The sequence below is a fragment of the Silene latifolia genome, chromosome 3 (assembly GCF_048544455.1).
Source record: "Silene latifolia isolate original U9 population chromosome 3, ASM4854445v1, whole genome shotgun sequence".
Lineage (NCBI taxonomy): Eukaryota > Viridiplantae > Streptophyta > Magnoliopsida > Caryophyllales > Caryophyllaceae > Silene > Silene latifolia.
In genome coordinates, this window is record NC_133528.1 from 47,804,051 (window position 1) to 47,827,386 (window position 23,336).

Below are 23,336 nucleotides of genomic sequence, written 5' to 3' on the forward strand. Positions count from 1 at the left end.
ATGAACAAGGTTCAAATTAGAACCTCTCCCAAAAGCATATACCCAAGGTGTTACTCTTAATAATTAATAATATTATGAACTAGTAATATTATTAATCTAGCTTAAAAATGACTCAAAATATTTATTTTGTTCTCCTCTATTTCGGTTTAGAGGAGAGAATTTTGTGGTTTTTCTTTCTCTAAAATGTCTCACAAATTGTAGAGAGAATTAATTTTCTTACACTAGAAAATATTAGGTAAAGTTAGAGAATGAATGATAGATGGAAAAACCCTCTATCTCTCTTCTAGAAACCGGTGGGGTGGGAGGATAAAGGGGTCAATGCATGAGCTTGTGTTCTTCTCAAGATTAACTAGGCATGCAAGGCTAAGACTATGGTTAATTATTGTGTTTTCCACTTAAAAATAATTAACACAATTTTCAACTATAATCCCCTCCAATTTTCGGCACATATATAAAATGGGAGGTCCATTTTATTTTGTCATTTGTCAATTGTAACATATGTGACATGTTACTTGACATATGAAATTGTAATGTATTTTTAACATATTAAAAATCAACATACTCATAAAATATGTCATATACAAAATCGACTAGTAATTCATAATTACTTGTACCAAAACGGTTTATCAAATTATAAATTACAACGTCTTGTATTTATAATAATTATTCATTCAATTTCAATTTTAATTGTTTCGTAAACAATAATTTTATCCAAGTAATAAAACAATTCGATTACTTAGACCGTATCTAATTTAATCGAATTACAATAAGATACGTTAACTTTACTCACAAAATCATCCGTCAATTTTAAGCAATTTAATCAACTCGTATTGGCATACGATTAATTAAATAATCAATTAAGAGCGTCACCCTTTAGGTATGATCTAAGGGGATCAACTGATCACCACCGTCGCACGACAGTAATGTCAAACTCTAGTCAGCCAATTATTACCGATATGCGTGGACCAGTTGACTGTAAAATATTACATCCCACATGTATTCTTAAAATGAGATTTAAACATGTGATCCTCATGATCGACAGTTGTGATCGCATTATTGTCGGAGGACACATATTCCAACAATCTCCCACTTGTCCTCGACAAGTATGCGTCACCAATTCTCTTGTCCTATTACTATGTCTCACTCAATGCAAGGTGTCTTTCAGGTCGTACTTGCAAGTGATCATATCGAGAGTGGTTTCCTCGATCTGGAGAATAACTGATTGACCGGAGTTATCTACCATAGATACCTTCCGAGCGTGGCCACACATTTCTAGTTCATTACTCCTCGAATGGCCCTGAGATATTGTTATAACCCTGACAAGAGGTGGACAATTCCTATCGCACTTATTCCCTTCGACTAGCCACAACCATCATAACCCAAAATATGCCCATTTGACCCCATTTACGAAGGTCGTAGTAACATAAATCAAAGTTAATCTGAAACTGTGCCACCTTAGGCGAACAGTCTTTAGTCAAAAGAATCGACTCATTAGAATACTATAGTAGCTCTCACCACGACCAGGCTATATAAATTTGCCAGAACTCTATAAGCGGTCATTAGGCCCGACAAAGTGTTTCTAACAGTCTGCCTATGTGATCGACTAGTCATCTCATATAACTCTATGGCACTTGAACTTGCCATCAATCGCATCACACTCTAGTCACTTCAAGACGTCATCTCATACAAGTGACAATGGGCAAATACCATGTTAATCCGAGTTCACTTTAACGGGGTTCAATATTGTCTCTACAACCCGTTTGGATGTAACAAAGTATAAAAGGAGTTTTCAGATTTAAAAATTCGAACGACAAATGTGATTATCACATATGAATAGTCAATACCTGATTACTACTTCATATTTTTATAATCCATTTTCATCTTATATGTAGTTGTTCATCTCAATGCAATTGAAATGACATATGACATGACTCATCATGTTAAGCCCATGAGAAGACTTTGGTTAGTAGGTTTTATAAACTTCTTGTACCTAACTCAACCTTACTACATACTCGTTTTCCTTTGTAATGTATACATTTGCATTACAAAACTTTCTGAGTACGTGTCTATATCCAATCTAGACATAAGCTCTCTAGCCTTAGAATAGCTCCCACTGTTTTCACAGTGTGCAGGATCCATCCTCTTGCACATCTCATGATTGCAAGTGTACTCAATTTCCGTTGTAAGCCTCTCTCATTGTTCTTTATTGCCTAGAACGATTCTAGCAAATCTATTTCTTAAATAACATAGCCACAATGGTTCCTTAACCATCTTCACGTGTTTTGAATATGGTTTTGTCTTAAACCTTTCGCAATCTCAATTGTCATTCGTGTAACACCCTTACACAAATTAGTTAATTGAATTAAAAAATACTTAACTTTCCATCCTTAATGCTTCCTCAAGCACTTAAGAATGATCTATATGGCTACTTGGTAACTATTACTTAAATTCGATTTTGAAACAATTCATCATACTCAAAGTATATGAAGTGTTGTACATCATTACTCATTTAATTGATCCGGCAGCGGAAGCAAATGGAATCAATCAAATATGTTCAACTCGATTGAACTAATCATTAATCTTATCAACATAAGACTTCTTATTTGACGCTAATATCATGTAGATTTATCTCCATCAATCCGGATATTAAAGATGTATTATATTACTCCATAAGTGTCAAATCATTCCCAATGATCAATATGTCATCTACATATAAGACTAATTAAAATTTCCGTAACTCCCACTAAACTTCATGTATAAACACAACTTCTCAACCTATTGAGAAAAGTTTTATCACATGATCAAAATGTTGATGTCCTACTTAAGACCCTCTCTTAAGTTTGACATTATCTTAGGATGGCAAGAATCTACAAAACTTAAGACATGTATTGAATACATTCCTTCTAATTGAAGAAGTGGGTTTTAGATTTACTCGCTATATATATCTCATAATGAAACACAATCCTTAAGAAGATCCAAATAGACTTAAGTATTTCAACTAGTGCAAAACCCTTTGCTACCAATCAAGCTTTGATATCTAACAATTCACTTGGAATTTATTTCGGATTTTCATGGCTCTAAGCCTTGTATTGAGTTGTGACTTAAACACTCTCATGTAAGTCATATGTTCATCACTTTCCAGAAGTAATCAACTTGAATGAAACAATTTCTTTGTAAGTTGCAAGCTCTTTACTTTCTAAAAGTAACACTAATTCATCATCTTCAACAAGTGATGACTTTAACCTCCTAGGTTTTGAAGAAACAACGTCTTACACAAAACGTCTCATGTACCCAAGAAAGACCAGTTTCTTGCGACATAACATTCTTTGTGGCTCTTGAATTTGCGACATAACATTCTTTGTGGCTCTTGAATAATTTCTCCCACTCCGTCTTCTAGAAATAAACTTGTATTATAGAACGACAGCTTCACGAGCCACAAACCCGTTGTACTCGTGATTATAGTAAGGAAAAATAAGCATTTGTTTCTTTTGAAAACTTACAAACATGGTACCCTACCATTTCATATCTCATATGATTCGTTTTATATTTAGTGGAAAAATAATTTAGACAAAATGATAAAATCCCCAAAAGGATCAAGTAACTCAAAGTAACTTGATTGAAGTCCAAACCATATCGAATAGCGTTTGATTTCTTTATCCAACCACACATTATCCCATAATGCGTGCTAAGAGAGATTAATTTGTGATACTATATCACATTTCCTTTGGCTTATATCAAAGTCTTCACTTTGATAATCCCATCACGACTAAATCGTGATTCTTTGAACTCTTTAAACTTCTTCAAAGATTTCTCTATTTACCTTATTAAGTGAACACATTAGCGTCAACTTAAATCGTTGGTAAAAGAAAATGATCAGCCTATTTTGGATCAATGATTTACAACCTCGATCTCCTTTTCAACCAAAAGGCACGAGACATCTTGCTTTGAATACAAGATACGCATATACCATAAGATCTAATGGTTTCAAGAGTACTCGATAACTCTTTGCGTTCATCATTCCAGAATTTAAGGTTTAAAATTGGGTTACCAATTTGACTCTTGCACCATCTACATGATATATCATTCTAGTTTGATTTAGAATATAATCGCCTTGATAATGGGCTAGCCATACATCAAATCATGGTGTATAGGGTCACAAAAGTGAAACCTCTTTTGTTTCTTAACAAGTTTATATTCTTATTTATAGTTTATGCACTTAATAGTCATATTGAAGTACAACTTTAAACTTAAAAACTAGATTGAGTACACAATGACTCTATCTCTCAACATCATTGTTGCTAGTCGTCATATTCTAATCATCCTATGTATCAAATACAATGATGAAAACCACCACCGGTTTCTAATATTGACGAAGTAGTACTAGCAAAATTTATGTCAATCAAATAAACATTTAAAGAAGAAGGTCCCATTAGATGTCCCACAACTAACTTGTTAATTCTTCAATAATTTGGGGTAGTTTTTTTTCTAGCGTCCAACAATTAAGACAATGGAAACTTTATCGGTCGGGATTGATAGGTTTAGTATCGTTATTGTCAATAACTTTACTTTTAACATTTCCCTGTATCAATTCCATTCTAATTTTACTTCTTTGAACTTCGTCCTTTTCTTAACGGTTTAAGAAAATGCTCCCACTCATTTCAATGAGTCTTTGCTTAGAGAAGCAAAATTGAATTTCATGAAGACTACTCTTCAATTCATTTGTTTAGTCTTAAAACTTTCATTGAAGTGGTTGCGGTATTTTGGTCAATTTTGATTTCAAACAAATCTAGTTACCAAAATGATGTAACGTTTCAAAATACATAACTCAATTAAGCATATGAGAAACAATTCATTGTAAGTAGATATGTTAGTCAAGAATCAAAAACCCTTTTGATCACGAATAACTTTTATCTATACTCTTCACAAGAGATCCTTACAATGGATAATACGAGCTTTTTAGAAGAAAATTTAAATTTTGTCTTTAGTTACGATGTTTTAATGGAGATTTGAACTAAAATCGAAATGATATCGTATATAAATTGAGGTAAAGAAATAGAACAACATGATAACGGAATAATGAAAACAAAACATTTATCGTTATAATAATACTTGTAAATAATTTAACAAGTAAAGCATTTACATAGTGACCTCTACCCAACTATGATAAATGATTCCAAGATCCAAATTCATATTAACTTGGGCACGGTGTAGCCGATTCATCCCTTATCAAAATAACTCGGTGGATTAATTCTTTAATCGATTCTACTTTTAGAACTCTTGGTCGATAAAATTACATTAATATTTATCTTTAGCCCAAAACACATCCGGCTATGGTCGAGAATACTTTTGTTGAGTTCAACCCAAATTTCGAATAAATGTGTCCATGATCCAAATCCACATCAACTTGGGCACGGTGTAGCCGATTCATCCCTTATCGACATGAATTCGGTGGATAGACATTTATCACCCACTTCCCCTATGTAACAAGGTTTGTACCCCGGTGTGGCCGAGCGCACTCCCTCACGAAATAGGTTTTCATGGTTTCTACTTTTTGGTAAGGCTAAGTCTCAATTGTTTATTTTAGCGAGAGGTCATGGCAATTTATTATCTATCACGTTTTAAGTGAACTAAAGCGGTGAAATACGATAATTTTAATTAACACGGTCGATAAACTCGATTTAAAATGCATGTTTAGTTATGGCGATTTAGCGATGCATGCAACATATAAATAAAATGCAAAGCATAAAATAATAAAATCCTAGTATTGCCTTCCTAAAAATAGTAAATCTAATAAATTATTACAAATTCGGAAACCAACTCCTTTGGTCCCTTGAACTTCGGTCTTGGCACGCATTTCAAGGCAACACTTTCTTTGATGGATCGCCTTCTCGAATGGCACCGTCTTCAAGGAACTCCGGAATAATTAAATTACAAAATGAATTACATAATTTTCTATTATACATTTGTAATTAAAAATAAATCTATTAGATTACAAAACGGTGATACGAGATCACAATAATTACAACCGAATCGATATTCCCATACATTTCGGGTAGTACCAATTAAAACTAAGGCCATACTAAGTAAAATTACATAATTCAAAAATTACATAAAATTAAAATATGACAATCATAAATAAAATGCAGCATTATAATATGTATGAACATGCTAGATTTTATGCTAAATCGCCTTTTAAGAGCCAATATCGTATATTTATCGGTTTTCATGGATTTGCGTGATTATAACTTGTTAAAATCACAATAATTACATAAATTCATATTTATGTACAAGTTAATTACCCTAACCATCTTAGGACTCAAAAATTAGTCTCCACTAATATTTTGACAATAATTAAACTTGATTTCTTAATATTGTTCATAAATGGACCCAAAAATACAAAATTATGCTATAAACTTCAAATTAAATTATAAAAATTTCAAATAATTTCGAAATTTGAAATTTAAACTCATGAACATTCTGGAAAAAATACCATGACACTCATAATGTTCAAAACTTAGGTTAAAAATTTCGAAAATTTATCGAGAAAAACAATGTTGCGGTTTATCGGTTTTAACAATTATGACCATAAAATATGAGAAAAATTATTTTCATCAACTTTTCACTTTTATATCTGAAATATATGATAAAATGCAACATGTGACGTTTTCCGTTTAGTCATGATGTATGTTTTAGCATTATTACTAATTATAGTCACTATTTATGTGATTTTTCATCAAAAATTCATAAATCATGCATAAAGACTTCATTATAGCCAAATATTTTACACACATCTTGTAAAATTGCATGTGACAATATACTAAATTTACATGACCAAATTCGAAATATAACTCATATTAACCTATTTATCCATTTAAATACGATTTTAACTTATAAAATTCATAATTCGAGCAAACAACTTATTTTAACATGAAAATTTACAGGCCATCAGTAGATAATATATGTGAAAACATATCCAAAAACCACTGAAAAATTCGAAGTTTAGCTATTTTTCGTCCAAAATTGACATTTTTATCATGAAAATCACATTTTAATGCCAATAATATATAAAATGAACAATAAAATCCATAAATAAACCAAAATGTCCTAAAAATCACTTAGGACCAGAAAATTTTAACATGCAAAGTTATTTTTAGGTTTATCTTCATAAATCCAAATTAATTAGTTTTGTATGTTAATCTTATAACTCGGAAAAACCATAAACCGATTTGCATGCAAACAACCTAAGGCTCTGATACCACTTGTTAGGATTCATTAATCTCATAAGATTACATATTCATATATGAAATAATTAATTTAGTCATAAAATAAATGCTAGATCTTATGCATGCAAACTAAAACAAGATAAGAGAAGAAATCGTCTTTCTTACTTTGGGATTTCGGATCAAAAGGGCACCAACAAATTCACCTATTTGTTAGTTCTTGAGCTTTCCTTATAATGGATGAACAAGGTTCAAATTAGAACCTCTCCCAAAAGCATATACCCAAGGTGTTACTCTTAATAATTAATAATATTATGAACTAGTAATATTATTAATCTAGCTTAAACATGACTCAAAATATTTATTTTGTTCTCCTCTATTTCGGTTTAGAGGAGAGAATTTTGTGGTTTTTCTTTCTCTAAAATGTCTCACAAATTGTAGAGAGAATTACTTTTCTTAAACTAGAAAATATTAGGTAAAGTTAGAGAATGAATGATAGATGGAAAAACCCTCTATCTTTCTTCTAAAAACCGGTGGGGTGGGAGGATAAAGGGGCCAATGCATGAGCTTGTGTTCTTCTAAAGATTAACTAGGCATGCAAGGCTAAGACTATGGTTAATTATTGTGTTTTCCACTTAAAAATAATTAACACAATTTTCAACCATAATCCCCTCCAATTTTCGGCACATATATAAAATGGGAGGTCCATTTTATTTTGTCATTTGTCAATTGTAACATATGTGACATATTACTTGACATATGAAATTGTAATGTATTTTTAACATATTAAAAATCAACATACTCATAAAATATGTCATATACAAAATCGACTAGTAATTCGTAATTACTTGTACCAAAACGGTTTATCAAATTATAAATTACAACGTCTTGTATTTATAATAATTATTCATTCAATTTCAATTTTAATTGTTTCGTAAACAATAATTTTATCCAAGTAATAAAACAATTCGATTACTTAGACCGTATCTAATTTAATCGAATTACAATAAGACACGTTAACTTTACTCACAAAATCATCCGTCAATTTTAAGCAATTTAATCAACTCGTATCGGCATACGATTAATTAAATAATCATTTAAGAGCGTCATCCTTTAGGTATGACCTAAGGGGATCAACTGATCACCACCGTCGCACGACAGTAATGTCAAACTCTAGCCAGCCAATCATTACCGATATGTGTGGACCAGTTGACTGTAAAATATTACATCTCACATGTATTCTTAAAATGAGATTTAAACATGTGATCATCATGATCGATAGTTGTGATCGCATTATTGTCGGAGGACACATATTCCAACATCTAATTCCAAAATTTTCAAACCCCCTATAAATTTCAACCTAAAATAAACACATTTATAAACTAAAATAGAAACTAAGAAAGAATAAAAGAGAGATGTGCAATGTAAGACCACATTCTTTAAACAAAACCAACAAATTTCTGACTCACCATTTGTAAAAACCCCAAAAAACCCAAAATATTAAGCATAAAACCAAAAAACCTAATAACACAAAATAAAAATATGTAAAACAAAAGTAAGGAGAAAACCTGGAAAATTGAAGGAAAAAACAAAGGGAACATGGTGGTTCAAGTTACTGGCAGCGAAAATAACAGCTGGTTGAGTCTTAATCAAGTTAATAGATCAATTTTTGATGTGTGTGGCATTGCTGGAAAAAAAAACAAAAAAAAACGTTCAAACAACAATGAGAATCTTATTTAGAAAACAAGAATGAGACTATATCGCAACATCGACACTGAACTTCAAAATCCAAGTGATCAATGTCAATCAAATTCACAAAACAAAACTCAACAAATGAAGGATCGCACACCATCTGTTCATCATACTCTAATCCTATACAATTAATATGCTAACAGATAACAGGAATGACAAATAATTGGGCAAAACAGTGCTAAACCACCAAATTAAAAATTGCCCAAACCCTTTCTGAAGTCAAATCAAAACACACGGGAGTGAAAAGTTTCAAGTTTGAAGGCAAGTAGACCAAATTGCACATCAACATCAATTATGGACATAATTATATAATCAAAATTTTCAATCTTTCAATAAACCAAATCAAACTAAGAACACATTAATTTGACCCTAACATGAAACAATAACTTCTGATGATAATCACATAATTTCAATTTTGTTTGAAATTATACTATTCTGATTCTGATCTATAAATGTATGAAGATTCGATAATTGTAATAAGAACGATTAAGAAAATACCAGATTAATGGTGGATTAAAAAGGATGGGAAATAAAGACTTACCTCAAACAAAAAGGTGTCTTGTTGTCGGTAGTTTGAGAAGCAAGGAAGAAGAACGAAGGTAACGGTGAGATGAGATGATGAAGGAAAATGCAGATGATGAAAGGAGATGATGGGATCGGTAGGAGGAAGTATGCGTAAAAAGAACAAAATGAATAGGAGAGCAAAAGAAGAAAATGAGTGGAGGAGAGGAATCGATAGGCCCAAGTGTTGGTAGTAAGGAGTAAAATTTGGAGCAGGCCCATATTCATTCCGCAAGTATGCTCAACAACCAGCCCAAACCCACATAAGCAGCACTATTCATTCAATGAGTTACTATTCATTAGTAAATATTAACTATCCCCTTACACCTTTTATGATGAGAAGCTTGTAAGGCCCAAAATAAAGTATTGACAGTCCCAAATATAGGTCCCAGGCCTTCGGTACACACACCCAAACCCGCACAAAGTAGCCCAACCCGATTCCGTGACCTTATTCATTATACAAGTTACTATTCATTATTGAATAGTAAGTTGGTGCTCACACTTTTAAGAAAGGTGTAAGATATGATATGATGATGTATCCTCCGTATCCTCCCAATTGGTAGTCTCCTGCTCCATTAGAGGCGCTCTTTGCCTGCGGATTATTTTCGATTTTTAGTTTATTTATATATATAAATATAAATGCACCCTACTGTCATCGCCTCTGCCTTTTCGGGTTCAAGGACTTTATACTTGCCTTTTGTGTTCTTGGCTGGTCATTAATTTCTCCTATAGTTCATCAAAGCGGAAAGTGTTATTCGCCTGAAGTTTTCTTTCGGTTTCAAAAATATACTTGTGCATCTGGAAAAGCAATTGCAAAATAGAAAAGAAGGATTCACCTATGGTCTTTCGGTTTCAAAAATATACTTTTGCAACTGGAAAAGCATTTGCTATACCCAAAATGCATTTTCTCCTGTTTTTGATTTTTTTTTTACAGTTGCATTTTCTCCTCTTGTATTCACCTATGGTCTTTTGTTGTAAATGAGTAGACGACCGAGTTGAGGAATTGGTGTTTTTAGCACAAAATTATCTGTTGATGATGGATCTAATCATTGATAAAGTATTTGCGATGGAAAAACTGGCTATTTTGAAATTTCTGTCACAATGTAAACGTCAAAATTATTTCACCAACCCATTTTCTGAGGGATGTGACACCCGTTGTAACATTCTTTAGCAAATTAACCTACTTGTATGTATTGTAGTGATGTAATCTCAAGTTGTATGCAATTATGAAAATTATATTGAATATTGTACTCGTAATGGATAGTGGAGGATTGGTAACATACGAGTATTTTATTTAGGGTCGTGCTTTTTCACATACGAATTTTAATCTTTCATATACGCCTTTTACAATATTACTCTTATCATTTTTTCCCCTCCCTTACTCGATTGATTTTTTTTAATCTCTATTTCCTTCACAACCAACAGGCCCCACAACAACCCACCCTTTGGCCGATCATGTTCCAGCCGACAGTACCTGTTTGTTTGGAAACAAGCACAATACTTAAGGTACCCTGGAGGTCGTAGCTACCCTCCTACACTTTGTGATCCACTCTTTAATGTCAGGGTTTGAGCCACGGTTGTAGATGCGTAATCTAATAAACAAGCGCTAAATTACTTATAATAATTTAGCACTCAAGGATGAATGATATAATTCTTAAACTTAAACACAAGAATCTCCAATAACACAACATCAACCAAAGTCCTTACAAGAGTACTTGTAGATGCTAAATTACAAACTAAGGGATAGATGGCATATTACCTCCATGATCGGATGGGCTCGCCGTGCTAAGACTAATTGTAATACCCCTTATTTTATAATTATATATTTTATATTGTTTATACGTATTATGTTATGAGACGGTATAATAAATAATAAATAATATTGATAATATTAATACTAATAATACATAATACATAATACATGTATTATATACTCCCACCTACCATTCTACCCTTATATATACCCCCACCCATACTACTCTATCCTATCTCATTTCACTCATCACATTTCTACCACACAAATAAGAGAGAAAAGAGAGAGATTAGAAGAGGAGAAGATTTTGTCCCTCCGCCTCGAGATCGTAAGGTAAAACCGTCTTAAAATATCATTTATATTATTTAATTAATACCATTGACCACCGTTGACCACCAAATCTCGAGTTTGACCGAGATCTAAAAGAGGCTATGGTTGCTTTTTTGTACCGATCTTTGGACTGAGTTTTACCCGCCATCTTGGGCCTGACATGGGGTGGTGTTTGGCGGTGGTTATAGGGTAATGTGAGAGGAGTTAGTGGGTGGCGGCATATGTGGCAATATGGGGCTGTTTTGGTAGGTCAAAGAGGGGGTGACAGGTTGTTGCTCGTGTTGGTGTCGTGTGGGTGTGTGCAGGCTGTGATGTTGCTGCTGGCGTGGAGGCGCGTGCAGTGGTTGTCAGGGGGTGCCGACCACCGTGGCCAAGTGTGGTGTGAAGGTGTTCCATGGTGGTGGGAAGTGGTGGTGGTGGTGGTGGTTGGCCGTATGTGGGTTATTTCTGGGTTGTTTTAGTAGCTCGAGAACACGGTTTAACCCGTGTTTGTGGGTGTGTTGTGAGTGTTTCAGTCGCGTTATAAGATGGGTTTTACTTAGTGTATAATGGGCATGAGTCGGGTTTTGACCCATGTGGTTGGCTAGTAATTGAGATGAGACTAAATAGCTTTAAGACGAGTTTTTATTTAATTAATTGAATTCGTATTTTAATTTAATTATTTTAGTTAGTAATTATATTTAATTATCGTAAATAGGTGCCGACTTTATAAAGGAGCATATTTGTATCCAGTTGCTTTATTGTTTAAGAGGATTTGCTAAAAGGTAAGTTTATCCTACTCAGTTTCATTATTGTGTCTATTTGTTAAATGAGTCATTTGTCATTAATTGCATTGAGTGAGTAGGTAATTGGCATCTTGTGTGATATATTGCATTTGTTGTGTTGTCTTGTATGTCGGAGGACATAGAGGTTTGATTGGATACTTGTTATATGGAGACGGAAGGCGGTTGGGAGACCGTCTTCCGCATGAGTCGCCTCTTAGAGCTTCCCACTCCAAGAGGGATATGCACCTTAATGGCTTGAGTCACTGAGGGACTCGTGTGGTTGAGATAAGACGTCTGGTAGGGGATCCGGTTAGCTTCCGGACCAGGTACATCTGGGCGTGTCCCGGTACATGTTTGTAGTTGTTGGTATGTCTGGCCGTGTCCCGGTACCAGTGTTGTTATCGGTATGTCTGGGCGTGTCCCGGTACCGTGGTGGTTGCGTGGTGGTTTTTTGGTAGCGTGTCATTAATATCATAAGCATGTTGCATATTCACACACTTGAGTCGTGTCATACTTTATTTCCGAGATGGCCTGTGTCGATCCATATGATATTTTCGATTATATGGGGAGCAGGTTAAGTACATGTTTTGCTTGTTGACGTGATCAGGATTTGGGCCGTGCTTTGGACTCGGGGTCGAGTAGTGTAGCAGTGACATAGTCTTAGACGAGTTGTATTTCATTTATTCATTCATGGTTATGTAATTAACTAAACTTGTTATTTATTTAATGAAGTTTCTTAATTGTAATTCCGATTTAACTGCCTCGAGAAACCGAGATGGTAACATCTCCCAATTACCTTGGCCGGGTAAGAAGGGGGTGTTAGAAAGTGGTATCAGAGCGAAGATTTTTGAACCTAAACCAATGAGCCAAAATGAATATAGGAATATCTAATAAAATGAACCCGGCATGAGTACAATAGGAGGTCAGTTTTGGGTGAGAAGGATCCCTCATTTCAAAACTAGATCCTATTGTTCAGTTGGTCACTACATGGGTGGTTATGAGTCGGGTAACGTGAAGTGAAACGTTGCATGATTATACTTGTGTTATAGTTTCGTTGAACATCATGCATGATATAAAGGTTGAGTGGTGAGTGATAACATGTGATAGTGGAAATGATGGAATTTGAATGTTTACTTGAGTGAGATATATGTGATACGAGTAGAAGTAAAACCGTCTTAAACTAGCATTTATATTATTTAATTAATACCATTGACCACCGTTGACCATCAAATCTCGAGTTTGACCGAGATCTAAAAGAGGCTATGGTGGCTGTTTTGTATCGATCTTTGGACTGAGTTTTACCCGTCGTCTTGGGCCCGACCTGGGGGTGGTTTTGGGCGGTGTTTATAGGGAGATGTGAGGGGAGTTAGTGGGTGGTCGTGGGTGGCGGCATAGGTGCAATATCGGGCTGTTTTGGTAGGTGAAAGAGGGGGTGACGAGTTGTTGCTTGTGTTGGTGTCGTGTGGGTGTGTGCAGGCCGTGATATTGCTGCTCGCGTGGAAGCACGTGTGGTGGTTGTCAGGGGGTGCCGACCATCATGCCCAGGTTTGGTGTGAAGGTGGTCCACGGTGGTGGGAAGTGGTGGTGGTGGTTGGCCGTATGTGGGTTATTTCCGGGGTTGTTTTAGTGGCTCGAGAACACGGTTTAACCCGTGTTTGTGGGTGTGTTGTGAGTGTTTGAGTTGAGTTTTGACCCATGTGGTTGGCTAGTAATTGACACGGGATTTAAATAGCTTTAAGATGAGTTTTTATTTAATTAATTGAATTCGTATTTTAATTTAATTAGATAATTTAGTAATTATATTTGATTATCGTATTTAGGTGCCGAATTTATGGAAGAGCATATTTGTATCCGGTTGCTTTATTGTTTAGCGGGATTTGCTAAAAGGTAGGTTTATCCTATTCAGTTTCATTATTGTGTCTATTTGTTAAACGAGTCATTTGTCATTAATTACATTGAGTGAGTCGGTAATTGGCATCTTGTGTGATACATTGCATTTGTTGTGTTGTCTTGTATGTTAGAGGACATGGAGGTTTGATTGGTTACTTGTTATATGAAGATGGAATGCGGTTGGGAGACCGTCTTCCGCTTGAGTCGCCTCTTGGAGCTTCCCACTCCAAGAGGGATGTGCACATTAATGGCTTAAGTCACGGAGGGACTCGTGTGGTTGAGACACGACGTCTGGCAGGGGATCCGGTTGGCTTCCGGACCCGGTACGTCTGGGCGTGTCCCGGTACCTGTTTGTGGTTGTTGGTATGTCTGGGTGTGTGCCGGTACCAGTGTGGTTGTCAGTATGACTGGGCGTGTCACGGTACTGTGGTGGTTGTATGGTGGTTGTTTGATAATGTATCATTCATATCATAAACATGTTGCATATTCACACATTTTAGTTGTGTCACACTTTATTTATTTATTGTAACTGACGTTTTTGTGTCTGTGTAATTGTCACTTATTTCCGGGGTGGCCTGTGTCGATCCATATGATATTTCTGATCATATGGGGAGCAGGTTAAGTACAGGTTTTGCTTGTTAACGTGATCGGGATTTGGGCCGCGCTTTGGACTCGGGGTCGAGTATTGTTGCATGGGTGACACAGTCTTAGACGAGTTGTATTTCATTTATTCATTCATGGTTATGTAATTAACTAAACTTGCTATTTGTTTAATGAAGATTCTTAATTGTAATTCTGATTTTATTACCTCGGAAAACCGAGATGGTAACATCTCCCAATTACCTTGGTCGGGTTAGAAGGGGGTGTTACACTAATGCTAATACTAATCTAATTTAAGACTAAGAATCTAAATTCTAAAGATACCCTAAGTTGTAGTAGTAGTAGTTGTTGTTGTTTGAGTTGTTCGGGATATCTTAGGATGAACGCCTCTCATATATATAGGCAACATCTTCCTTTGTAACCACTCCTTAGTGGGGAGGAGGTTGAACAACCGCTGAGTCTCCTTAAAACTTCATCCAGGCGTTTGATATAGCATCTCCCAACTCAACGTTTTTCTCTTTGGACTTCGTTTATCTTCTAAATGGATCAACATGATCAGGCCCAATAACTTATTCTTCAGTGAACACGCCCACATACCCTTAAAATAATAAATTTAGTACCTTAACTAAATTAGGCGCCAATAGTACCCTATCCACCTCGACTGACCAACCAAACTTCCCAGAAACATGTACGCAAGAAGATAAAGCAACTCAATCGGAGACTTGAACCTTTGCTACCTTCTCAATCAATATCGATTATGAATATCAATCAATTATAGAACATGTGCCAGTGATCATCAATATGAATAAAGGTTCCTAATATGAGTTTAATGTTTAGAGGTTTAAAGTGTTCATTATCCAAACCCCTCCTAACAAATAAAGCCTTAATAATTCCATTTACCTCCTTGTCAGTCAAATCCCTATCCAAAGCGCTACTACAAATAAAATGACTTGAAATTGAACAACCAGAAATAGATGATCCTAGCAACTCTAGACCATTGGATAGAGTACCTTCAGCGCTGAAATCCTTTGGCAGCACAGTGACCATCATAAACCCCACCAGGTTCAGATCCAAAGAACCAAATTGAATTGGTTGTAAATCCTCATTGGTCACCAGGAAGTCTAACTCTGACTCCGAGAAATCTTCCATGTCCTTATCTTCGTTGCCATCACTCATCACTTGGTCATTTAACTTATCAATTGCGCTGACGCAAGCTTAACCACTAGTGTCAATCTCTTTTTTATTCACAACTTTCTCGTCCTAGACCCTGATGTCAGCCACCATGGCTTCTTGCATTAACTGCATCTCAACCTTAGCTTTGGCGTTTGCCACCAATGCCTTAACGTGCTTTTTTTTATGACTCTTAGTCATACCTTTTCCCTCAAGAAGATTTTATTGGTTCTTCAATTCACCAAACGGCTTCCTAACCTCCCAAATGGTTTGCATTCCGTTGGAGCCTTTACTAAGACCCATGGTATCAAGATCCCTTATCCTCTTGACTGGCCGATGCTGATAGGCTGGGATCCATTTTACATGTCAGCACAACCAACCTATATGTTCTTTCACAAGTTCTTTATGCATTGAACCAACCGTGCATGGCTCGGATAAACCTTTAAAACCTCCGTATGAGTCTTAAAAATAGAGATTTCATCCATTTTGCTGGGCTTTCCTTGCACAACTTCCTGGACCTTGTAATACCACTGATTTTCGAGCATAGTGAACACGGCCGAGTAGGCTGTACACGATCGAGTGTTTTGAGGTAGGCTACTGCCTTGGGTGAACTCGGACGAGTACGTGAGACACTCGGTCATACCCGGCCGAGTATGTCTGGTACTCGACAGAGTGCCTGGTCTGATGGGTTATTTTTCCGTGGTTTTGTTAAAATGGTTAGAGAAGTATAAAAGACGTGTTAAGCAGTCTAATCAGTTTTTAAAACAAATTACTCACAAAACCTAAACTACGTAACTACATTCTCTAATCATCTTCATCATTTCCAAGGCCAAGGGTGATCTTTAGGAGTTTTACATGTTGTTTTCCGTGTCTATCGCAGTAGTAAGTGTTCTTTATGCCTTCTTTTGATTTGTTGTTATGTTGAGCAAACCTTAATTTGAGTTGATTTGGGGATTAAGGGATGATTACTGATGGTTTGTGATTAGTATTGTTTGATTATCATTGTTAGGTGACGATTTCGTAAAGGAGCAGTTCTAGTTCGCTTGATTGTTTTGTCTTTCAGATTTGCGAATAAGGTAGGGTTTCCTTACTCAGTCTTTTGTATGGTTGATTACAAGTGATGTGATATTGTATGATTTCCTTGTTGTGATAGTATTGTGGTGACTTGATGTTATTAGCATTATTGGTATTGATTGTGGAGCCATTGTCGGGAGATGGTCTTCATCCCCATTTTCGCCACTTATGTCTCCCTTATGTGACTCATATTTGCATACATTTAGTCCCCAAACTAGCCTCATTCCCATGTTTTGTTTCATGTATTAGGGTCGTTTCTTATCTTTAGTTTCCTACTTTGCATATTCTTTGAGGTTTTGTGCCCAAGGAAGGGAAGGCGCGCTAGCCTTAGCGCTTTGCGTGTATGGAGCAAAACCGGAGCTAAATTGATCGCACTTAACGACCAAGCATGAAATATGAGACTAATACTAAAGGCCTATGTCAATAAATAAAGTAGGATGGGCAATGATGAAGACCCCCACGACCCCTTAACGATCCCCACGGATCTTGAGGCAGTCAAAGAAGAGGAAACCATGCTCACCCACGATCCTGGCGTCCCAGGCTCAGTCTAAGCGTCCTGGAGAGCAGCTCGAGGGGCTTGAAGAGCAACCCGGTTGTCCTGATTCTCAGCCCGAGCGTCCCACACACATGTCGGGCGTTTCCTTATGCAGTATGAGCGTCCAACATGAGAAGGTCGTGGGGCTCCTTACGGACTTACAAGGCGCTAATCTTCATCTTAGAGACTTAATCGTCATTTAAGCCCTTAGTTACCCTAATACTTGTACTTAGTTTAAATACTCCATTGTATTGGGAGATGAGTATCAAGTCATTATAATAGATTAGAAATCACATAGATTAATTACATATTAATCCTTTCTTAATTATTGTTACAGAATCCTTAGATTTAGGTGGGTAATTGGAAGATTATTTGGGATTATTGAAGAATTGACAACTCTTCATTCATCAATAAAGTTTTCTTCTATTATTCTTTAATTCTATTTGTTCATCACAAGTTTGGTACAATTCCTTTACTCCTTGCTTAATTATTGTTCATTGCTTTACTCATCCATCATGTTTAGACTTGTTAATATTATTGACACCCTTGTTAGCATGCTTCCCATGATCATGAGTGAGTAGTCCCTTAGCTATGGTTAATGGGGGATTAGGGGAATTAATCATGGGGGTAGATCCATACTTAATTTAATATGTTTTCATATGATTGCTTGCTTGTTGTAGTTTTTAACTTATGCACATGTTACGCTTGATTGACAACCTAGCATGAATCTCTTATCCATTCAACAAGACTTGTAAGATACAAACTAACTCAAAGCCATGTTAGACCATGCATATAGTTGAATAGGAAGAAACTAAGTCGACTTATAGGTGTTGTTAAGTCTTGACCAACTCGGCTCCGAGACCCAAATCTTCCTAGGAATTGTAAGACATAAACTAACTCCATTCCACTACAACAATAATTTGCTTGTATCTATGTAGACTTGTTTGTATGATCTTCACCATGATTCCCCTATAAACCCATGACACCCTAGTGCCTTTTATCAATTGTTTACATTCCCGTTTACTTTATTTGATTTTTTTGGTGAAATGTAAGTATATTATAAAATGGATATCATATTACATCGGTCATATATTCATTACAAGAAATTCACGCTATCTAGCCATTCGAGATTATCATTTTTCAGTAACTTCTTGTCCCTGCTCTTGATCCTGGCCCTCACTTCCTGCACAATCACCTGACTAAGCTTTTCTGGTCGGAGAAGAACCAGCTCCACTCTACTCTTATTCCGCTGCTGCCATACCTGGTAAATGGCACTCAGAACCAAGGCAAATTGAACTCTTTTCTGGACTTTAGTCCCAGTTCTATGCATACACCATTCCATCAGATCATTGACAGGGAAAGCTCCCCTAATACTCTGATTCAAAGACTGTAGAACTTTCCTGCTGTAGTGACAGTCAAAGAATAAATGAGCCTGAGTTTCAGCTGCCTTTCCACATAAGAGACATCTATCATCAGTAACAATCCCAAAATGCAGAAGTTTGCTCTTAGTATGCAGAGCTTTTGGAGCCCATAGCCATCCCATGAAACTGTGCTTAGGGATACTCCAAGAGTTCCAAACTACATTCATCCATCTGACCTGAGGCCTTAGCCCTCTCAACCACCTATAGCAACTAGCAGGTGAGTATCCTCCTCGCTGTTCATGCCATTTGCCAGTAGTATAACCTGCTGCTAGCTCCTGCTTAACCCTGCATATACGTCTCCAAACCCAGCTAGAATTAGTGCTAGGTTTATAGTCTGACCAGGCTTTCCCTCTCAGATAATTATACTCCACCCAGTGAACCCAGACAGTGTGCCTTTTTTTGTATATCCAATCCACAAGTCTGCCTAACAGGGCTTTATTCCACACCTCCATATCCCTAAGCCCTAGTCCCCCTTCCTCCTTAGATCTGCAAACTTTGTCCCAGGCCACCAAGGGGGCTCTCCTATAATCAACACTTCCATCCCATAGGAAGTTCCTACATATGGCTTCAACTTTATGAACAATACCTTTGGGAAGGATAAACAGAGAATCCCAGTAAGAGCCTAGAGTATTTAGAACAGCCTGGACCAAAATCAACCTGCCTGCATAAGAAAATTTTCTTGCTCCATAACTATGGATTCTAGTTCATATCTTTTCAACCAAGCAGTCACAGTCCCTTTTCTGCAGTCTAGTAGTCTGAATAGGCAATCCTAAATATCTGAAAGGCAGCTCTCCTTCACTGAAACCAGAAACACTCAAAATCTCTTGCTTGAGTTGATCAGAGATCTCACAGAAGTAAGCATTTGATTTAGATGCACTCACCTTCAGCCCAGTAGCTTTTGAAAAAGTAGAGAAAGACCTCAGTAAAAGCATCATGGACTCTGCATCTCCTCTACTTAACATAAGGACATCATCAGCAAACATCAGATTAGTGAGTCTTGACTTCTTGCACATTGGATGAAATCCAAACTCATATTTGGCAGCTGCATACTTAAGAGTTCTAGTCAGGTATTCCATACATAGGGTAAAAATGAGGGGTGAAAGAGGGTCTCCTTGTCTCAGGCCCCTCTTCCCTGGGAAAAAACCAAACATCTCACCATTCAAAGAGATAGAGAATGAAGCTGTGGTGATACATTGCAGGACCACGTTTCTAAATCTCTTAGGAAAATTCAGCATGATCAGAAGCTTGTCCACAAATTCCCACTCCACAGTGTCATAAGCTTTCTGTAATTCTATCTTGAACATACACCTAGGAAAAGAAAAAGGCCTTTCATACAATATAATCAGGTCCTGACAAATCAATGTATTCTCCTGGATGCTTCTGTGTTGTATAAAGGCTCCCTGATTTTGATCCACTATATGAGGGAGGACATCAGCCAATCTAGCACACAAGATCTTAGAGATGACTTTGTAAATCACATTGCAACAAGCAATAGGACGATATTGAAATACAGTCTGTGGTCTATCACATTTAGGTATCATAGTTAAATTAGTAGCATTAATTTGCTTTAGAATCCTCCCATGTTTGAAGAAATCCAAGACAGCAGTGATGACATCTTTACCTATATCACCCCAGGCATCTTTAAAAAACTTACTATTGTACCCATCGGGACCTGGTGATTTTACATCAGGTATGCCAAAGAGAGTGTCCTTTACCTCTGCACCAGTAACAGGTCTGAGAAGAAGAGCATGATGAGCTGCAGTACATCTAGGGCCTTGATCAATGATCTTCTTATGAATTTTTTGGACCCTTTGACTTGAACCTAATAAATGCTGGTAATATTCCAGGAAAGCATTTTGCACCAGAGCATGAGTATCACATATTTTACCATTCATATCTTCTATCATGATCACTCTATTCTTATTTCTCCTCTGCTTGATAGTATTGTGAAAGTAAGCACTGTTTGAGTCACCCTCCTTAATCCAAACACTCTTTGCCTTTTGATAGAGAAAACTGTCCCTAGCCAAACTCTTGATTTTAAGTTCCTGAGAGGCCTCATATTCCTTCTGCAGCAGCTGCTGATTAGCAGGGTAATTTCCAATTGTTTTTGTAGCTCCTGAACTTCCTTCTGTAGTATGCCAGTTGTCATATCTATATCACTAAAAGCCTCTCTGTTCAGTTGGAGCAAGCTAGCCTTTAGCTTCTTTAAATTAGTGGCTAATTTGTAAACAAGAGTGCCCTCAATGCTCCTGTCCCAGGATTGTCTAACAGTAGGTAGAAACTCCTTGGAACTTCCCCACATGTTTAAGTATTTGAAGTTTCTTTTACCCTGCACACTATTAGCACTTCTAACCAAGCATGAAGAGTGATCAAACAAGCCCTCAGGTAAGAAATGAGCATACTTATCAGGAAAGTGATCACACCAGTCCTTGTTGACAAGAAATCTATCAATCCTGCTATAAATTCTCTCCTCAGGTCTTTGCTTATTATTCCAGGTATATAAAGATCCTATTGCAGCTATATCCACCACCTCACAATCCTCAATACACCTCCTGAAAGGTTCCTTCTCTGCTGCTGATGTAGCTCCTTCAAACCTCTTACTAGCAGCCAGAACACAATTAAAGTCACCAGCAATGGCCCATGGCCCTTGAACCTGACCAGCAATATTCCTCAAGTGGTCCCACAGAGGAGCTCTCTCTTAGATCCCATTGAAAGCATAGACCATAGTCATATAGAAAACTCCTTTGTCCACCAAAGATTCTATCTTCATGTGAATAAATTGAGCATTGTACTCAATGAATTGCACTCTAAACATCTTAGGTTGCCACAAAATCAAAATTCGACCCCCACTATGATATCCATTATTTGTAGAAATACACCACCCATTATTGAAACTATTCACAACCTTTGGGAAGGTTTTATTTTTTATCTTTGTCTCCAACAAGCCAAATAATCCTATACCTTTATTCTGTAAGAAATAATTAATACTTTTCTGCTTTCCTACTCTATTAATACCCCATATATTCCAGAATCCTATACTATCCATGTGAATGTATAGGAGATAAAACATTACCATGAGCTCTTATCTGCTTCCTTGAAGAGGGGGGGGGAGAGAAGATAGTACTTCCTTGTATGGATTTGCTCCAAATTCCTCATTGCTATAGCCACCAGTCTCATCACCTCTCCTATTCAAGATAGACAATTGCTTTACCGGGGATTTTAGAAGGTTAGAACTCCTAAGGGAAGCCCTACCAGGTGAATGAGCAACCTGCACAACTTCATCAGGAGCTGGAACCACCACCAACTCCTCATAAGCTTTCTTAGCTATAGGCCTCCATACTTTTTTAGTTACCACACGTCCCTTCTTTTTTTGATCTCCACGTTTGTACTGTGCCCCTTCATGACCCATCCCATGGCATTTGGAGCAAGTGACATACCGCCATTCATATTCTACTTCCACTTTAACCACACTTCCTTTTTTATCTTTGAAGGATACAAAGTTTAAAAGATGCTGGTCCACCACCAACTCCACCATCACTCTTGCAAACCCAAATCTCGTCCTCTCCTCTGTTGCTTGATCACTCTTGACATACTCTCCAAACAAATTGGCAATTTTTGGCAAACCCTTACCCCAGAATTTGATCGGCAGGTTGTGCATTCTTATCCATGCTGGAACAGACTTAACATCTGCTTTCGATAATTCCAAATCCTTTGTCCACTCTTTAACAATCATAGGTTTGTTATCAAAAAGGAAATGTCCTGATTGTAACACTTTCTCCTTCATCTCCATAGTTTTAAACCGGACTAGAAAAACTCTTTTTGGCAAAAAGGAGATTTTATCAATATTAAACTTCGTCCATATGTGCCTGATAAATCCCTCAATCACCTCCCAGGGTGGATTAGCCCCCAGGATGAAACACATAACCGCCTGACTTCAATACTCAATCTCTTTCTCCACATCCTCTAGTTTATTTGCTCTTATCAATACTTTATTTGCTTTATTTTTCCATTCATCTTCTTTTACTTGTCTAGTAGTTTAGATAACCATCTCAATCCAAACTAAATTGTGACACCCTAAGACATAGCTACTTGCAATCGGTAACTTAATCCAATACCCGTCTCTTGGGATCCGACCTTTACTCACCGCTCTACTAAGAGTAGTTTGTTAAGTTTATAAATAGTGTTTGATAGGGAGAATAGATGACAATTCGGCCCTCATCAAAAATGGCGCCGTTGCCGGGGACGGTGTTCAATTGAATTGTTATC

At 36.6% G+C, this 23,336-nt stretch overlaps 1 protein-coding gene across 1 annotated transcript; it reads right to left on the bottom strand.

Annotated features, from left to right (window-relative positions):
* Window positions 1–20,979: 20,979 nt before the first annotated feature.
* On the bottom strand, window positions 20,980–22,860 carry LOC141649038 (uncharacterized). The gene is made up of 2 exons (XM_074457741.1): window positions 22,195–22,860; window positions 20,980–21,723 (listed from the first exon to the last, which is right to left on the bottom strand). Exons 1-2 carry the CDS (start codon window positions 22,858–22,860, stop codon window positions 20,980–20,982), a joined length of 1,410 nt encoding a protein of 469 aa, XP_074313842.1.
* Between the last annotated feature and the right edge of the window lie 476 nt (window positions 22,861–23,336).